Source organism: Apiospora aurea, assembly GCF_038362705.1.
Source record: "Apiospora aurea strain CBS 24483 chromosome Unknown utg000001l_segment0_segment0, whole genome shotgun sequence".
Classification (NCBI taxonomy): Eukaryota; Fungi; Ascomycota; class Sordariomycetes; order Amphisphaeriales; family Apiosporaceae; genus Apiospora; species Apiospora aurea.
In genome coordinates, this window is record NW_027117388.1 from 2,004,619 (window position 1) to 2,024,553 (window position 19,935).

Below are 19,935 nucleotides of genomic sequence, written 5' to 3' on the forward strand. Positions count from 1 at the left end.
TTATCTCATGAGGGGCAGACAGGGCAGACAGGGCAGACAGGGCAGAGATGGCTTGAGGGGTTCTTGCGACCCGAACATACCGAACTCCAAATTGATGGGGACCTTTTTGGGCATCCATATAAACGCCGATCCGTTACTATATACTCCAGTCTATACTACATTCTGAAACAGTCGCCTATCTGGCCGCGGCACCTTGCAGTCTGCCATCGTTGATATGTAATTCTTATACACCCCTAACTAAACCTTACTGTGAGGAGGGAACAAGGGTGCCCAGACACTTGCAGCCACCGGGACAGGAACCGGCAGGCAAAGCTGCGAATGATGATGGGCGGGCAGCGGAACTGTTGGGAACAATGCCAGGCGGCCGCTGTTCGGGCAGGATGACCTGACCACCTCCACCACTCTCTACCTTGGACGCCGGACTCGTGCGCGTGTATGCAGATTTGATGTGTTGTGGGGAAGGAGAGACGATCCGAATACCAGGCTCTCACGATCACAAAATGGGGTGGAGCAGCTACAGTTTCAGCACCGACGAGCGACATTCCGAGTCGGGCTCTTGGCTCGTGGCTCGTGGCTCGCCATGGCGCGCCGCAAAGATAGGGGGATTGACAGGAGGCACGAGAGAAGGAGAGAGACAGAGAAGAAGCCTTGAAAGCAGGTTTCTGGGTTCCTGACAGGACGGAAACCAAGACCAGCCCGCCTTGGAAGTGAAGATGTCACGACGTCGTTTGTTTCTCCCCCCATGTTTCTGCTTCCTTTTACCCCAGTCCATATCGGCGCGGCAGAAGCAAATTCAATCTCGAAAGGGTGAGATATGTAGGTTACAGGTACAACACCAAGGAAAGACCCGTGTGGTTGCTGATTGCAAATCCCGACTACTGCTGCAATACATCATCCCTCCCCTGGTCCACCTAGGCTGGCTTCCGTGACGTCCATGGCACGCGAATAAGACTTGGAGCTCCATACTTTCTCATCAGACTACAACAACGGGTAACCGGCAAAAGGTCCACCACCAATTGATTTTGATTTTTCTTCTCGCCCTCTCTCTCTCTCTGCCTTCCTTCTCTAGTAGTGCATGCAGTTCCCGGGTGGATAGACCGCCTATGTCCGTATCTGATATCTATTTCTCCATCGAATCCCCAACTCCACGCTTTACGGGGACAGGGCAGGGCAGGGCAGGGCAGATGGAGCAATTGATCAATGATGGCTGGCAGGGGGTGGCAGCTATTATCAATGTGCGGCCCATCCGCCCAGGGAGGAGGAAACGCATCTCCAATCTCCAATGGCACCGTGTGCATTGTGTCGCCCTGGACGGTGTACAACGCAACGCTGGGGCCGTCAGGGGGGGGTAAGAAACGTTCCATCATTACAGCATGGAGAAGAAAAAGATGGTGTTCTTCTAGAAGCCAAAACTGGGGCCCTCATCCAGCTCGTCGGATCCATCGGTGCTTTGCATTTAACATGAATGTAGGTAATCTGCAATCTGTAGGTAGCGATGTACAGGTGATATCGCGCCTCTCTCTCTCTCTCTCTGGCCATGCGAAATCATGAAAGGCCTGGCATTGGGGTTTTCATTTTTTTTTATGTTTATTTTCCACAGGGTACACACACAGGTCAATACACACAAGTAGATGCTAAACCAACAGGCGGTGTGGGTTGCGACCGCAGACCTATACGAGCGATCAAATGAAGGTTCTCAAGTGAGGAAGCCGGTGCCTTAGATGTTGCGCTCCGCCTCACTTTTTGATAAGACAGGACTGGCTTTTGCTCTGTGGCTCTCTCCAGCAGAGAAAAAAAAGTATTAATAGACATTCTAATGCATAACCGGCTAGCGCTATTCTCAGCTGCATAGCCGCGTTCGTCAAGCAACCAGCCGTGACCCTGTAACAGCCAGGAAACCAGCACTAATGGTGATTGCTATTATTACCTATACGAGTGAGTACGATGGGAGGCCATTGTATCAGGAATGCCATCCTTTTATTTACACCAATTCAATTACTGCACAGTCGATCCTCCGACCCTGTGGCATGCACGTACAACTAGGTGGGAAGGGTGCAGTGCAGTGTGTCTATCCACGGCGGGGGGCAAGGGTCTATCTCGGGTCCGATGAGTCCCTCCACCAACAACTGCATGACTGGAAATATCCAGTTCACCAACACCTCCTCTCTCTCTCTCTCTCTCTCCAAAACCAGGGTAGGTACACGTATGCGGGCGGGCAGCATCCATCTGCACGTCAACATGTCACCCCCAGAACCAAAACCCCTAGATTAATGTAATCCCGACCAACGCAGTTGGGCCCGCGCATCAGATAAAATCCCCGTTCAACAAGCTTGCTTCACGGGCACGCACTCTGATAATAGCACTCTGCCAGGTTAGGCCTGCGCCTCCAACCTTCAACGTTTCAATGCTTTCCTCCTCAAATGAACGAGTCCAATTAGCTGATGGATGGGCAGCGTACAACGTGCGGTTTGTCGTGCATTGCACCAAATCTACAAAAAGTCCGCAGCCGAGTGAACTGTCGCTGGGGTGGGCTCGGCTCGGCTGCTTGTCACGCGATAATGGCGGCACCGGCAAAGGCCCAAGGTCGTTTTCAGCGAGTTGAACCAGTGTCGCCCCTGCTTGTTATCCCTCTGCATGTGCCGAACGGGCGGCATATACTGTCTGCTCCGTACCGTGTCGATCGCTCCAAGATAGCAACGAATTGGTGTTCGCGCATGCATCTATAAATTGGGCGTCGATGCCCGGCCATATTAACAGGTCGCGGGGTGATTGCAGCCGCATGCGGTTCGATGAGGAGAGCATATGCATGATGCCTGGCGCATTCGACACCTTTCAGTCGTCCACTTGACTGTCGCCCCCCGTCTGCTGCGTTGCCGGGCTCGGTTCCCGAGAGGGCGGTATCGTCGCCTTCGCATAAACTGCTATTCACTTGATCGTGATATGGGCTCGACGGAGGGCGATGCGATGCGATGCGATGCGATAGTGGCATGCAGACTGCACCACGCCCCTTCGGGAACTGCGCGCCCTTCCAAACGGGGAAATGCTGTACGTCTCGTCGGTGAGACTGACCAATCTTCACCGAGAGCCGCCTCACTAGGTGCCTTGTCCTACGCGACTAGTCGCTGCCATCATCGCCCGGGTATTCTCCAACGCTATCGCACGCATACCACCCTTTACGCTGCAAAAGTAATAGGTAGCATGCCGGCAAAACGCCCCAGTTGGGGTACCTAACTGGCCAAGGGATGCAGTGTAACTGTCGAGGGCCAGCCTGATCTCACTGACACGGTTTCATGCTCAAGCACGCCGCCGTATCTGATCTGCACGCGCTGCTGATAAGAGGCAAGAATGGTCTATCTCTGTCTCTCTGCCTGGCCAGCAGCAGCATCACGCAATCAGCATCGTCAGCATGGCTCGCGCAAAGTGAGTCAGCAGGGGCAATAACATGATATGATCGGTCATTATACGGCCATTGGTACGCCACGGCCTACGTAGCGTGCTAAACAAGGCCCCTTGCAGTCTGCTGCAGCTTCGCGTCTTCAGCCGGGATGAGGTTGATCGCCCGGGCTGGCTGGCTGGCAGGTCAGACAATACAACCCCGTCTGGGTATCTTGGAGTATCGGTACCCCAGGAGACAGAGCCGCCCTATAAGCGGCAGATCCCATGGCATGCATAGACTATATGGCGCTGTCCATATGCGAGATATCAGAAACATGGGCTAGGATGTAAGCGAGCCCAGGTGTGAGGTTACGGTGCTAGAGCCCTCAGGGCACGCTGCAAACCACTTCCAACCTCCTCAGAGTGAATTGCCAACGAGCTGCTTGCCCAATCGAAAGCCATGTCCCTCGGCACATGACCGACGTTACTTTGGGTTCAGTTTGGAAAGATCCTAGGCCTGCGCGCTTCGTTCCCTCGGGGAGTTTGTTTCCCTGAAACGACGCAGGGACTTTTGCGTCGGTTACCAGCGAGTTGGTACGGCCGCCAATACCAAGCGCACTCCAACCCAGCACCCCTCAATGCCGACGGGACAGCGAATGCTACATCGCCTTCTGGGCCGGGGTAAGAAGAGCTACTACTACGGTGCATCAGCACTTGACCAGACCTCATCACTTCTCACATGTTTGCTTGACCGCCTTGTCATACACCGTCGCGGCCCTTGTTCCCCTTTCTTCCTTTCTTGCTTCGTCAAAGCATCGCCAGTCAGCCAGGTCTACAGCAGGTAGATGCATGCCAGCGACGAAGTGGATTAGGGCCGTCACGCGCTGCTGCGACCGCATCCAGCTGGCACAGGCGCGCAAGGTGTGAAACGTGGTCTGCGATGCGGTCATCATTCCATCAACGGTTCCATGCAGGTGACTGGTCCAATGGATGGCTACCTGGCCCAATCCGGTATCTCCAACGTCCCCGGAGCTGTGCCCGCCCGCTTCTGATTTGAGCTGGGGTTTGTGTGTGCAAGGGGCGGTTGCCCACTATAATATGTGGATGGGCAAGGCCATATACCGAGACCGCCGCAGATGTCGGCCGTCTTAGCCTACAGCGACGGCGGCATCACGGGGCCATCTAATTCGGGACCTCGGCTTCCGATGACTCTTCCCACTGCCCTGAATTCGCTCAGTCATTCCCATCTATCTATCCTGGGGGAATGGATCCTCTGTCTGCGTCAGGAGCCAGTCAAGCGGAGCCAGCTTGCAATGATTACTTTGCGCCTTTTCGCTGGATGACAATTTCGCTTAATAGCCCCGGGCCAAATTGCTGCTTCAGAATAGAGAAAGAAGCACCATTATTCAGCACTCTATCTGTCTCTTTTCTCTTCTGACTTATTTTTCGGGACTTATCGATCGCGAAATGTTTCTCCGTGGGCGGCACAAAATCGGACGCCTGCTTGTGCACACACAGCAGCATGGTGTTTTTCTATTGCAACACAGATATATGTTCACTAAAATTGCTTATATCGACTTTTTCCTATCTCGGTTACACCCACAGAGACGACCAGAGATGAAATGACCATGGTTGACCTGTCAACCAAGCCCCCCCTGGTTTCTTGACGGGTGCTGCAAAGATAAGCCTTACTCACCTCGGTGTAATCATGGTGCCTCCCTCCCTCTTTACCCCCATGCATGCACAGAAGCCCAGCCACCTAGGGCAGTTGTTTTTGGGTAATGCAGTACGACGTCAGCCTGGATCGCTCTTGTGTAAGCGCTTGGGTTGCCTTTTGACCCTTGAGGGGAACGCATTGCTAGATTACTACCTTGGTAGGCGTTACTGATGTAGCTGGCCTAACTGGGCATTGGATGTTACGATGATGGTTCTTGTATGTAATATATCGTACCTTATCTCCGGGCTTACCTTGTCTTTCCCCTCACCACTCTTCCATGGTTCTATTGACCACACCTCCTTCGAGCTTGGGAGGGCTGGCTGATCTACAAATCGTCCCAGAACGGCATAACTCTTCCTGCCCCCGACCTGAAAGAGATATGGCCGGCTCTCGTTTTGGACGGTCAGCAGGACCGCCTACATATGCAGATGGGAACTTCTATGCATGCCAGTTTCTGCTAATCGAGAATCCGAATTGGGTTGCTATTGGTAGGTAGCAAAGCGGAAACCAACGTGACAGCCAACAACAGTCTACATACTGCTGAAGCCAATACGAACCCAAGATGCTGTCTCGATGGCCAGCGATAGAACTGCTCGTATATCGCACATTGGTGAGGTGCCAAAGGGCTTTTTGATGAGGATGTCCTGAGGGACATCAGCGGTGTTGTAGCATGGTTGGTATCAGGCATAGGTAGCAACGTTCTCAACGATGACAGGAGGGAAGGAGTGAGCCCATGGTGCTTCGAGCTCGCCAATTTTCCCCAGCAGTATATCGATGCATCTCAGGGTGTTAGTTGCAACAACTTCTCGCCTCAACCGGCATCGTTGCTCCGCTGACACTGGTCCCTTGGGCATGTTACTTGATGCACGGAAGCGATAGTCCTATCCAAGGTGCCAGCCAACACACACATCCTACGGCATTATCCTTTTTCAGCTCTCGTCAGCTGGCGAGCGTCGGCCGCGGCCGATCTGGCTTCGTGCGTGCGGCTAGGGTAGGGTTATGCGTTGGCTAGAGTGTGCATGTGTGTGTGGATGGATGGATGATAGGTGTAGATGTGTGTGCCTGTGAGTATTAGTAAGAGAGAGGGGGGTGGGTGTGGATGGCAGGTACGTGACTGCGCAGATACGCTCCATTTCGAAGATCAATGTAGTCGGTAGCATAGCATGTTGTCACTGTGAGGTCAATGGTATGTACCCCCTTCTTCAAGACCCGTGATCTTGTTGCCTCTTTCGACTAATGCCATTATCTAGCTGATGATAGCTCGACAGCGCGAAGCATGATCGCCCTTGTCGCATGAGGCCCTTCTCTGGGCTGCAGCCGCCTCCTTTTTCCTATCTCACCCCTCCAGAGAGGAGAGGTAGGTGGATGTACTGACCCTGTCTGCAGTGCAGAAATGCAACGCTGGAAATAAACACACGGCGGCCTTTGCGACTTCAGTCGACTGCTGGAGAAGGGGCACCAGAGTAGTTTTGATTGCATACACGTATACGTAGAGCAGGGCATCTCTTTTTTTGACATTGCCACCACATGTGCATGCCCATGCGGACGGCCCAATCGGCACTCGTCGACCGAGACTCCGGCGCAAGCAATAAAAGCATGTCGTAAGACGCCAGGCGCCAGGCTACATGTGTCTATGTATGCTTGCATTCTGCACCTCTCAGCCTGGTTGCCTCTTTCTGTCCGCCTTGCCGGTCTGCTCTCTGGTTGGTTGGTTGGTCTGTCTCTCTAGCAAGCATATGGACTTGCTTTCTCTCCCCCTCTCGCTCGCGCGCCCTCTTCCTCGCAACTTCGCCCGCCCGGCCGCCCGCTGGCAAGCCCCCCCCTCTTGCATGTATTTCATGCATACATACTTACATACGCGCGGGGTCCGTGAGCGTCTCTTCCCCGGAACACAATAGGTAGCTGTTAGGCATTCTTCTTTTCTCCTCCACCCCCTCTTTCTCCGTGTCTCAGCAGATATTGGGGGAAAGGAGACTGTCGGAGTACACAAAGTGAGGGGCCGCGTTTGAGCAGAGAGAAGAAGGACGAGGGATGCGCGCGAATCGTAGATGCAGACGCAGACGCAGAGAGGGAGGGAGAGCAACAGCAGCGGTAGCAGCAAGAAAGGGCCGTGCCGGCCGAGAAAAGCCGTCTGACCGCCCGCCTGAAGCATGCCCTGGGCTTGTGGTACCAGGCAACGTCACGACTCCGTCACCATCTTGGTAGCGAAGAGCAGACATCACCAGAACTCTGCAGTATCTGGGCCCAGCTCGAGCTCGATTGTGGTTCTGGTACTTTTGTGATAAAAGGCGGGGGCAGAAACGTATGAAAAATGCTACCCCATGGTTATTGCATGAATCATTATTTCTTCTTCTTCTTCGGACTGGTCCCTGGAAAGTCGGCCGCGGCCCTTGGTCGGCCAATCACGGGATCGTGTGTGATGTCGCCTCTGTGCTCCCATTGCGTGTAAAGCTCTGTTTGCGGTACGGTAGTCCACGTGCCATAACCGCCTAGTCCCCTATAGCTTTTCTTCGTGGTCCCCGTGCCCCCTGTCGTGGAATAATCGATGCTATGACCCTTGGACGATCGGGTTGGTATAAAAAAATCGGGATGGGGTAGTACAAGGCGTGATAAGGCAGAGACAGATTTAGTTTCCCTTGCAGATTCTGTCTCGGATGACGCGATCGACCCTTATGCTTGTCTCTGCTGTAAGTTTTCTTTTTCCTGATTCTTCAGCCAGTAGTTGCAATGTGCCGAGGTCGTAGGTTCCCTGACAGGTGCTGCTAGCTGCTGTCATCGCAGAGAAAGTGAGACTCTGTGGCCCCTCGACCCGTGTAACTTCCGCCCTTTCACTCACTCGTTCATCCATGGCTCATATCATGACACAATCGCATGTTCCGGAAGCCTCCGTCTGCCCCCGGAAGAGTCGTAGAGAGAGAGAGAGAGAGAGAGAGAGAGAGAGAGACCCGGCGTGGGCATCATGAGAGACCCTGGCTTGCTCCCCGTGCACAAGCCACGAATGGCCGCACCCAACGCATCAAAGTACTTCCAAGTCCCAAACCGCCAGACCAAGTGGCCGCGACCATACAATACATGGGTGTGAGGTGATTCGAGCCCCGCCACTGCAGAGACATGGCTCAAATTCCCCGATTGCGTGGATTTCCGGTCCCCAGCCCAGCCGCCCGAGGGACCCTCCGGCGCTGTGGTTCCGGGTATTTCTGTCTCTGCAACACCCTGCCAGCAACTTGATTCCCCCCCTACTTCGAGCCTGTCCCACGGGGGCGCACACGCAATACGGGTAGCTGCAGCATCGGACCAGCGGGCCATGCCATCGCCTCCATCAGAGATAGGCACAGCGTCGCTGGGCACACCGTAACTCCTATTTCCTTGGGCCAATTCATCGGAGGAGGGGTGTCGATGGGCATGGATGGGTGTATGTCCCTTGCAGTGCGGCCTCATCACTCCTGTCTTCACGAGAGCCGCGTAAGTCGAGGGGCGGCAGCAGGCCGGCCTCCTGCCACTCGCAAACACGTGTCCCATGCTGTCCCTCATCCACCGTATGGTATGGGCAGGCAAATGAGAACGACCGAGTTTCGAATCCGGAACCCGTGAGGGATTGATGAGTGATTAATTGCCCACTCTCCCTCCCCTCCCCCCGCGGTCCCGGAGTATATCTCCTAGGCTGAGTGAGTGACTGGGTTGGACCGGCAGAGAAGGGATGTTTTGCTGCTTCGAGAAACATATGCATGCATGGTCCAGACCACGGTCGACCCAATGACGTGGTCAGGTCGACACACACACACACACACACACACACACACACCACAACCACGCTCCCTGAGGCGCACCCCCTTGTTTCCCGCGATATGATATACGCTATCTCGATCGAGGGAGCGGCTTCTACTGTCGTGAAAGCCTAGTCCTGGCTAGAGAAGGGTCTCCGGCACATTTGACACTGTGTACGAGGGTGACGCTCTCGAGGGACGGGAGACGGTGGTCATTTTCGCCATGTACACATTTTGTATCCTGGAAAGCTTGAAATATTCAGCTTGACAGCCTGTCTTTGAACCCTCCAGTCCCCCTGGTAGCCGTCGCGGGTCGATATGCTGCAGCCCTTGATAGGGTCGATAGGCGGTGGCCTGTCCCTGGAAGGGACGGAAGATATCCATCCAAGCTGATTGGCCTGTTCTGTCCCAATCTCATACCGCTGGAAGCCGGGAAAGGCCATTAGAAGATTTGCTTTCATAATCTCTGGTGTGTTTTTCCAGGCTTCCCAGGCTGGGGAGCAATCCCCGAACGCTGCTCAGCAGGACGTTTTGATAACAGCCAGGCCTGACTCGATCAAGGGTGCCTTATGCTTTCTCGTTTCTGCACTACCTCGAAGGCCAGGCGAGTGCGAAGCCCGGGCCGGATTCGAGTGATGAGCCGCTATGTAACTATTCAGCGGTCGGTCTTCCTATCCCGCAACAGCTACCGTATCAGGCTTTATTCGTCCATCAATAGTAACAACTACAACCTGATTCCATGTAATGAAGTAGACTTGTACTCAGGGTGTTCAGCTGTACTGCGTATCCTACATGTAGAGATCATATAGTCTAGACCGGTACGAGAAGCTCATTATCCATCTAGACGTTGTTGTCGCGTATATAGACATGCTTGATGACATCGTTACGCAAAAGGTTCTCCCATGCTGCGTTCCTATGGACGATGAGGCGAAGTTTACGACCACAGTAGCTCCTCATCATGAAGTAGCTAGCTGCGGGTCACTCTACCTATGGACCATCTTGTGAAAGGTAAAGGGTATATAAGCTACATTGGTACACATACAACTCGCAGCTCTTGACGAGATCCTTTTTGCGTTTGGCCCGATGCTGTGATGGTCTCAAATGACAAGCCGTGGCGCGTGGTATCCTAGTCCTGAGTAGCACTTTTTATACACACGGTCATGGTGTAAATAGCCCGGGAGTTGTCTGGAAGCCGAAGTCAATATCACCAGATTCCAGCATCGTAGCGTAGCAAAGAGTAAGCACTCTGTCATATGTTCGAATATGAAAGATAACAATGGCCGGATCTGTCTACCACGCGTGCGAGCTTCCCTCTCCAGGCACTCTCCAGTCCATGCCTACAAAGGTATCAATCATGCCTCTTCATAACTCTCGTCTCGTTCATGCCCATTCCATCTAAACAAACCTCTACACCCCTCTTCTATCAACTCCAGAATGTACCATGAAACCGTGTCTCCTTTCCTCGGGAGGCTATTATTAAAGCCCGTTCTCGGCCTTGAACTTGTCCCATGCTTCGTTCAAGGTGGCAAACACGGTGGCGGCGATAAGTTTTACCTCGGTCGAGGCGTCCTGTGGCAGCTGTTGTTTTGGAGAAGAAAATATAGTCAGTATCAACTGTCGCCAGCCAAAATTAAAGAAAGGGGGGAGAGGGGCGAAATGCCTACCTTGTCAGGGTGCGTCTTTCCGATGGCCTTCATGTAGTTGATTTTGACCTTGTTGGCCATGACCAGCTCATGTAGACCGACCTTCTTCCAGCCGCTGCCCTCCCACAGGACCTGATCCATGCTGCCAAGCAACGCACGTAGGTTATCCCGCTTGCCGTCCCGCCACATGGAGATGCGGGCGTCTACCTTCTCGCTCAAAGCAAACTTCTCGTCGTCGGCCGCCTCGGCGGCCTGGTTGGCAGCCCTGAGCCTCTGGACCGCCTCCGAGTCCTTCTGCGGCGCCATATCGGACAAGGCCGAAGGCTTGGGCCGCGGCTTGGCCGCCACCGGAGCAGGCTTCGGCTTCGGCGCCAGCGCCTTTTGGCAGCGTTGGCGGCCAGCGGTGGCAGTGGGGCCGCCCAGGCCGGCCTCGACGCATAGCTGCCATACGTTCGCGGCATCGTTCCACTTCTCCATTTGTTCGAGCGCTTCGGCTTTGCGGCTCAGTGCCTTACCGTACAGCTCTTTCATGTCCCGACTCTCGCCGTCCCCGAGCGTGACCTTTTCGCCTTCACCGCGAGAGGGCCCGATGATCTTCATCGCGTTGTCTGCGTCCTCAACCGCCTGCTTAGGGCTACCGGTCTTGAGAGCAGTAAGGGATCGGTTCGTAAGTAGTACGATGCATATCGGGTGGGCCTGCGGGATGCCTTGTAGGGAGTTTGTGTAGGATGTATGCGCGGCGTCAAAGTCACCACGTTTGAAGTGCGCGGTACCGTCCATTCGGTGTTTTGTAGACGCCTGCAGGACAGCTGGCGAGACGGCTGGGATCTGCCGAGTAGGCACTGGAGGTCTGGGTGTGATGGTACGGGAAACCGGCGTCGCCGGTTTCCCGGGAGCTGGTGAGGGCTGTGTCCGAGCTGGCGGCGCGGTCGAATTGAATAACAGGTCCGGTTCGGGCTCGGCCGGCGCTTGTGGTTGCGGCGTCGCCGTCTTCTTCCGGCGAGCCGGGCTGACATATGCCTGGGCGGTTTGCTCTTCAATGGCTTGCTTGCTGAGACGGGACCGAGGATCTACCGAAGGTTTCGAGGCCTGCTGTTGCCATTTGGGGGCGGCGCTGGATGACGAACTAGCAGAACGCACAGGTAAGGCCGGAGACCGATCCCGGGATTCCTTTGGGCGCGAAGCCCGTTCGGGTCGCATACCCGGTTCGAGCATCATGGCCTCGTCCGTTGCCGATGGGCGCTGCCTTTCCGGCGCAGATGGCCTCTCTTGCTGCGCTGACCGCATCCATTTCGGCTGGTTCGGGTCAACAACGCCTTCTTGGTTGAACTCAGCCACGGCTTTTTGCACCTGCTTCTGGCCCGTCTTCCACAGGGTGTTTGCCGTTTTGAAGAAACTTGCGCCCATGGCGGCTGCGCGCTGCTGAATATCGCTTGATACATCGCCCGGTGACGCGGTGCCGGAACGTTGCGGGAAGTCGGACTGATCTTCTCTCATCCAAGCTGGGCTGCCGTTGTTCCTGGACCGTCCAGTGTCATCGCGTGTTCTGCTTCGCTCGTTAGAGACGCCCTGCGCTCCCGGCTTCTCTCTTCTAGACTTCTTGTGCGCATCATCCAGAAGCCAGCTAACAGCTGCTTGGATATTAAGTCCCGCGCCATTCTCTGTGAGCCCGCGTCGAGCATTTTCAGGGGTAAATCCCATATCGACCAATTCTGCAACTGCTTTGTCAAAGGGATCGTCACCGCCGCGATCGCCGCGAGGTCGATGGGGTTCTGGTTCGGGCTCGGAGTCGGAACTGGAGCTGGAGTCCTCGATCGGCTTGCCAGGCTGGGCTGCTGGCTGAGCTGCTTGGGCTTTGCGGCGCACCTCTTCCACTGGCTTTGCCAGGTCGCCCAAGAAGTCGTCGTCGTCGTCGTCCATAGGCGCAGAAGCGGGTGGTTGTTGAGATTGACTTGGCCGAACTTGGTTCAGACCGAACGGGTCGTCGTCATCGTCGCCGAGGGCCCCAGAAGGGGATGCCGCGGGCTGAGACCAGGCGCTCGGATTGCCAAGGTCCAGCATAGCTGCGTTCGCCGGCGTGGTCTTGCCAGAAGATGGTTGAAGCGGGGGCGGATAATGGCTCGCGTTGTCGACCTTTGTATTCCTGTTGAAAGCCGCGAACAGGTCGTCGTCGTCGTCGCCGGCGGCCTTGGCCTGGCCGTTCTGGGGGAAAGCTGCCGGCGATGCGGTGCGCGAAGCATTGGCGGAGCCCTGGCCTAGACTATCCCAGAACTGACCGTTCCCGTATTGTGACTGCATTTGTTGTTTCTGCTCCTCTGCTTTCCTCCTCTTTTCCGCTTCCATCTGCTCCTGCCGTTCCCGGAGGCTGAGGTTGGCATTGCTCTTGGCGCCGCCAAAGTTGACCAGATTGCTGAAACTGTCCATCGCGGGTTTGTTGGCGGCGGCGGCGGGGGGCTTGGGCGCACCCAGTCCCGAGCCTTGAGCGGACATGGGCGTGTTCCTACCGGATACCTGAGGGGACGGGCTCGGACGTAGGGACGGGTAGAAGTTGCTGCCCTGGCTGTTCATCGTCATTAGATTTGGCTTGTTGGTGCCTTGCGCCGACTGGGTCGACGACCAATCGAGCCCTGAAAGATCGTCCATGATTGCACGAATATCGAATACTTCATATCATCATAAGGGTCATCATAGGGGAGTCGTTGGAGGCGAGCTAAGTTGCAAAGTGGGCTGGTTCTGCGCTGGGCGACCCGGTGCATGTCAACACGCGACATGCATCTCCTCCTTAAAGTGGCTTGAACTCAGCGGTCGGCTGTGGCGCCACCGATCCGGATTAGGTAAGCGGACCAATTGAAATGATCCAGAGGACCAGAGCTGCCGATGCCAGGAAACTAAGCAAGTAACTGCATCCGCAATCGCTGGCGTCGACATTTAGGTGACTGCGATGAATTCATCTTGTCAAAGCCTGCACCATCTATGGTTCTTTTCTAGACTTACCGTACGCTACCCCAGATGAAATGCATACCTGGCACCCAAATGCTGTAACATTCCACATATTCTAGAGAGTGCGCCTTCTATCTCGAGCGCGAATAAGTTGTCACCATTAGGTCAAGATACAAATGCTCGTCGGCGTGCACCTGATCTGGTCTAGGGGACTAGTAGACTAGTAGATGATGGCAAAGGGCGATAAACCTCACGATGCTTGCCATTCTAATCGTACCAATAGCATGGCCTATGCAGCGTCGCCACCGGCCCGGGGTTAGAATTGCTTTAAAGAGACCCGTTATGCCCATCCTTCTCGTGACCTGTGTTACAAGCAGCCGACAGCCGAAATTTGAGATACTGTTGTCGGGTAACAACAGCATATGAAGCAGCAAACGGAGTATTCCATATGGATAGATAGGAAAGGTGGAGGTGGCGATGATACAGGAACGGTTTGAGACCCTTGGAAATACTACTACTATGCAAGTCGACCTGTCATCTGAAAGCCACGAGGGGACGATGCTACTCCAGACAGGGATTGCAAGCCATTTCCTAGCAGCATGCAAGCATGGAAGAACAACTTTAAACGATGGTCCCCTCGAACGGGTTGGTTGATCGAAACACGGCGAGCTGGCCAGCGATGATGATGAAATACGTACCTGTCCGCCTCGTGGCAACGTGATGGGCAAGAAGCAAAAAGACGGCGCAGCTGATCGCTATAGAAGCACGAGCTTGTAATTGTGGAAATGGAGATTTAGGATGATTAAAAGAGATAGACTCCGTCTCCCGCAGCGGGCGGCGGGCCTCTCCACGAGTCAACTACCACTACAAACTCCTTTTCTTGCGACACAATTCTGGGAGACCTTGACAATTGAGACGATCGGCAGCAATTGTCATTTTGATCTGCAGAGCTGGCTCTTTTGAGCTTGGTGGCACCGCACTTGGGCCGGATAAGCCCGATCTGATGCCGGCGTGTGTGACGTAGCTGGAAATGAGCGGGCAATCTTGTCAGACCCCCTCCCTGATTTGTTCGAATGACAAGATGAGTCGTGCTTCGTTGCGCGGTGTGCTCCAATCGTCAATTTCGAATCAGCAGATGAAGAAGCAGAATCCATGAGCAAACTGCTCGCCGGGCACGTCAAGCTGACGAGAGATGCAAGCAAGGGGGAAAGTAAAAAGCCAGACACCATGCCATGCATGAACTCGGCCGTTTGCATACTACTAAGTAATACAGAGGGGAGATGACCCGCCAGCGAAGGAAGGGTCTAAGACTCTGAATAGCATCGTGACTGATCTAAATACATAGACACACTCCAAGGATGCAGGCCGAGATAGTCTCCATTGAGTCGCTCGACACTTGTGCCACATATCAGCACGCACAACCCAATGAGCGCACTCTTCTAATATGTATGCTACGTTTGACGCCAGCTCTTACCGCGGAGTCGCAGAGTCGCAGAGTCGCATCGCAAGCGTCGGTGGTCGGCAGCGCCAGTACCTATCCCCCGGCTGGGACGGCAAACGAGGGCGGGCAGCGGCCTATCCGGCACCTGCAATTCGCATCGACGCGATAAAGGGATACCCCTGAATTAACTTCCCGAGATAGAAATCATCCGCCCGGACAGCCCATCTGATTGGCTAGTGGCCCCCTGGCCAGGAGGGTGCTGAAACGAGTTTCAAGGGCTTAGCCATGGCACCCCTGAATGTCCTTCCCATGTTAGGCAGCCCCACGCCGGGATGATGGGAAGATCTTGGTTACCACCCCACCCCTCCTTTTCTACTTGTATCTGGCCTGGCTGCCTGACTGGCCCCTTTCGCAGGACTGCTGACTGCTGTACATGGCACACAAGCAATGCAGCCATATTATGCACCGTGAGCTGCGCAACCAATATCTACGGGCTGCAGGACACCACATGCTAGCTATCTCCCAGACGCCAGCATCCGCCCCGACAGCATTTTATCATACGCCTACAAGCGAGCTGTGACACCTTGCTCGGCCCGGCGCAAGTCTCCGCTCACGGGTGAACCAGCAGCCTAGGGCACGGACGTGAGATTAGAAGACGTGGGATGAGGAAGAAGCAGAGCGCCGCCGTTTGATCAAGATAGGCGCTGCCTAGCCTATGTAGCCTGGGCAGGCTGAGCAGCTAGCCTTGCCTTGCCGCCAGCCAGGCTGGTACCTGGTAGTTGTTATCTCTGTTTCCCCGGGGCTATTGTGCAAACATGACTACCTATGTACCCAAAATAGAGGCAGCAGTATCAAGGTACCTACGTAGTTCCGCCTGTACTGCTGCTTATGCGCCACCCATTACTAAGTAATAAATGGAGAGTGCGCATTATTAAGGTCGTCGGGGTGGTGTCCGGTGGATGTTAGTGCTGGCTCAACTGGACCATCGACCATCCCTGCCACAAATTGGCTCGCCATCTCAGCCCGTGTGCAATGAGATGCAGCAGCACCTTGTGACTGGACACACAGAATGTTGGTTGGGGACAACGTAGGATGCGCTGGCATGATAAGTGTCGTACGTTCTTCATAGAAAATAGGATATAGAACGGGTGAATGTGTGACCACTTCCCGTCGGCCTCTGTTGGCCTCTGTTGTCGGCTCTATGCAGTGTGGGGGTAACTGGATTCCCGCCGGTGGCAGTTGGACTAAGGCAGGTACAGGACGAGATGGCGCAGCCCTTGCAAAAGTGCAGCCAACGGCTGTGCCTAAAATGTATGTACTTATACATATGTAGGACCTTAGGCGGGTACGGGGGCCGCCAGAACGCCTCTGCAATTCCGTACCTCAAGTGACAGGCTGACTCGACTTCAGGACTACAGCAAAGTCGCTCATGTTATGCAAAATCTACGTCATTTCGATATCCTGGAAACTCTACGTGCATTGTTCGTTTCTTTAAAGGGGAGGGGAAATAAGAAGAAATGGCAAACCCCCTCCCAAATTTCCAAGACCACTTTGTGATTACGGAGCCGTTTGCCAGAACCCATGGAGCTCCTTGGAGCTCCGGGCTCCCAGGCACCAAGCAAATGGCAAGAGACACCAGACGAACCCTGAAGGAATGCCCAATTGCTTGGGGGCAGGCCTTAATTAACTTCGTGTGCCAAGATGAGGATCCTCCAGGGTAAGTGACATGGGTTCGAGAGATCCCTGCTGACCAACACCCTGCCCGTGACCCCCTTTTTTTGCTTCTTGCCTCGGTGCCCCCTTAGCCTACTACGTACAGGTATGTGCTCTTGTGGGTCGTTGGTAGCCAGCGGCTGTCAGCGCAGCAATGCGCGCAGCAGCACTCCGTCCGTACTGCAGGCGAGAAACAAACTTGTTGTGCGGTGTTGCGTACCGAGTGTACCTACAGGCAAAGGAGATTATCACAGTGGATCGAATCAGATTGATGTGCAGAGGAAGCGCCAATGGGATGGTGACCCCCCCATGTCTCTCGCTTGCCCAACCTTCTCTCCTGGTGTGTGTGTGTGTGTGTGTGCGAGTGTGTGTCCCGCTCCTGGCGGTGGTTGATTGATTGATTGATGGCAAGTGGTTCTGCTCGTTCCGTGTTTAACGGGCGGGGGCGTCAAGTGCTTGTACCGCCAGCCCTTTTGTTTGACCACCTCCTCCTCCGCCCAGGTACCGATTGAATTGCACTACACTTCTTCTGTCCTCCTTGCCCATTCTTTTCCTCCCCAACCATACCCACGCATTCGTTCATTTTTCACCTCACCTCCTCCCGACGCTCTGTGTAGCCACCTTCCCGCCAGTCCTTCTCGATAGCGCGCCCAGTTGACTGGACCCTCATATCTAGAAAGCGGGCATCCACACTCATTTCCTTCAACCTGTGTTGATCGCACTCACTTTCACCAACTCCCTCTTTACCTACCACCTGCCCGGCCAGAGAACACGACAAGCCTTCTTCTGGCATTCTTCCTTCCTTCTTTTGCGTGGTTGGTATCCGCTACTACAAGTGATCGCATCCCAGGAAAGTCTTCGGGCCTTTCCTACACAGTCGTTGGCGTCTCTCACTTAAGTCGTGCGCACCTACGCCGGTCGCATACTCCGCAACCTCGACTTCAAGCAACCGGTCACCATCGGAAGTTGGGCAATATTGACAAAGCCGGCATCTGCGATTCACTCATTCTGCATCTTGTCGCAAGAACCGCTGCCCGCAATTCGCGACAACTATCCAAAGAGGGAAGGCGCAGCCAATCCACAACAATCGCCGACATTTCCATTGTCAAGCAACCTCCTCGACCAATCTTTCATTGGTCTTCCGCTCATTTTTGAGATCTCTTTCTGAACGTTTTGGCCCCATTAACCAAACCATTCACCAATTCGACTCGACTTGACGTCTTTGGATTCACATCATCCATAACTCAAACCACACGCCAACCCCGTCGACACCTACTATCCACTAGGACGACATATAACCCCCCTTCGTCCTCTGTTGATTGAACTCACTCCCCAAATCAACATCCCAACCGCCAAGATGACCAAATCCCTGGTTTATCTTGTCGCCTGCCTTGACGCCATTGCTGGCGTCTCGGCCTTCTTCCGCATGGAATGCCGCGGAAGACTTGCCATGGCTCGCCTCGACCCTTTGGTCGACTTTGGTGAGATTGGCTCGCACGTTCATGCGATTCACGGCTCCAGCGGTAAGTTTTGTTTGTACCTCCCTGTTTGTTGAGTTGGAATGGAAAGACTTGATGCTGATTGGTGTTGTGTGAAATAGGATTCTCCGAGTCCGCAGGCTTCGGCGAGCTTCGCGGTGGAGACTGCACCTCTTGCGCTGCCAAGGAGGATATGTCTGCCTACTGGACTCCTTCCATGTACTTCATGCACGAAGATGGCACCTTTGAGGCTGTCGATCAGGTCGGAGGCATGCTGTCGTAAGTACCCGATGGAGAGGTCCGTCTGGCGACTGGAGCAAACCTGCTAACATGGCCTAGCTACTACCTGTTCCGCGACCCCAAGAACAACGTCAAGGCGTTCCCCGAGGGCTTCAAGATGATCGCTGGAAGCAACTACAAGCGAAACTACCCTCTTGGAAACCCCGACCAGCCCGACCCGCCCCAGTCCAACTGGGCAGCCCTGGGCCAGACAAAGCAGGAAGACCTCGAGTCGCGTGCGGTTGGCTTCAACTGCCTGGATTACTCCAAGGCTCCCGAGGCGTCTCTGTTCCGCCACTTCATGCCCACCAAGGATTACCTCGACAACAACTGCCCCGACGGTATCCGTCTCGAGCTGGCCTTCCCGTCTTGCTGGAACGGAAAGGACGTCGACTCTGAGGATCACAAGTCGCACATGGCCTACCCCGATCTCGTGCAGGACGGCAACTGCCCCGAGGGCTTCGACACCCGCCTGGTCACTCTCTTCTACGAGATCATCTGGAACACCAACGCTTTCAAGGGCAAGCCCGGCAAGTTCGTCGTGTCCAACGGCGATCCTACTGGTGAGTAGTGATGTCCCATTGTGTGAACAACCCGTCATGCTAATAGTTTCTTCTCTCAGGATTTGGATTCCACGGTGATTTCATGACTGGCTGGCAACCCGACTTCCTGCAGGATGTTATTGGCAACTGCACCAACCCCTCTGGTGAGGTTTCGGACTGCCACCTCCTCACCCTTCAGACCGAGTCTGAGCAGAACAAGTGCAAGATCAACCCCCCTATGGCCATTGCCAAGGAAAATGTGGTCGGTGGCGCTCTCAACAAGGTTCTCAACGCTTTGCCCGGAAATGTTCCCGTCCAGGCCGGCCCCGAGTCTGCTACCCCTTACAAGGGCGGAGCTGGCGGATTCTTCACGAGCCTCTTCGGTGGCGGAAAGCCCACCAAGACCGCGGACAGCTCGTTCAGCCAACCTACCCTCACCTACCAGCCGGGTACCTCCTCCTCGTACCCCGGTGGTGGCATCTTCCTTGAGTCCACGACCCCTCCTGCCGCTGCTGCCCCCGCTCCCTCCTCTGCTGCTCCCAGCTCTTCCGCCGTCCCGGCTCCGGCTCCGGCCCCGGCCAAGCCCTTTAAGGAAGCGCTTGCCGCCCCGGCTGCTGGCACCACTTCATCCGTGCCGTCGCCAGCACCTACACCCGCCACCACGCCTGCTCCCTCGTCTGACCCCAACGTCTCGTACGAGGCTGTGAGCACTCAGACCGTCACCAACGGTGGTCAAGTCCAGGAGATCGTCTGGGAGGAGGCCGTCAAGTACGTCACCGAAGACGTCGTCACGACCACGACTGTCTACTCTGGCATTGCTGGCCGATCCGAGCACCATCGCAGCCACCTGCGCCGTCACGGCCACGGTGTTCACCGTGCCTAAAGGCTTTGTGGATTTTTCCATTTCAATTCGATGAAGATACTAGGGAGCGGCCGTACATGGCGGATATTGCATCGTGATGTTTGGGCTTGTTTCAATCGCCCTCATATCATGACTTCTCTCTTCTTTTTTGTGCTGCTCTTGGAACAAAGCATATTTGATT

The 19,935-nt window shown here is 54.8% G+C and overlaps 2 protein-coding genes across 2 annotated transcripts; one reads left to right on the forward strand and one right to left on the reverse strand.

Moving 5' to 3' along the window:
- Positions 1-10,332: 10,332 nt before the first annotated feature.
- On the reverse strand, positions 10,333-13,142 carry PG986_000631 (uncharacterized protein; the record flags this gene model as incomplete). The annotated part of the gene is made up of 2 exons (XM_066836853.1): positions 10,333-10,434; positions 10,521-13,142. 2 exons carry the CDS (start codon positions 13,140-13,142, stop codon positions 10,333-10,335), a joined length of 2,724 nt encoding a protein of 907 aa, XP_066705746.1.
- Positions 13,143-17,950: 4,808 nt separating this feature from the next.
- Positions 17,951-19,775, forward strand: PG986_000632 (WSC domain-containing protein; the record flags this gene model as incomplete). Its single annotated transcript, XM_066836854.1, has 4 exons — positions 17,951-18,116; positions 18,194-18,350; positions 18,411-18,913; positions 18,973-19,775. The coding sequence occupies 4 exons, from the start codon at positions 17,951-17,953 to the stop codon at positions 19,773-19,775; spliced, it is 1,629 nt and encodes a 542-aa protein (XP_066705747.1).
- Positions 19,776-19,935: the final 160 nt, after the last annotated feature.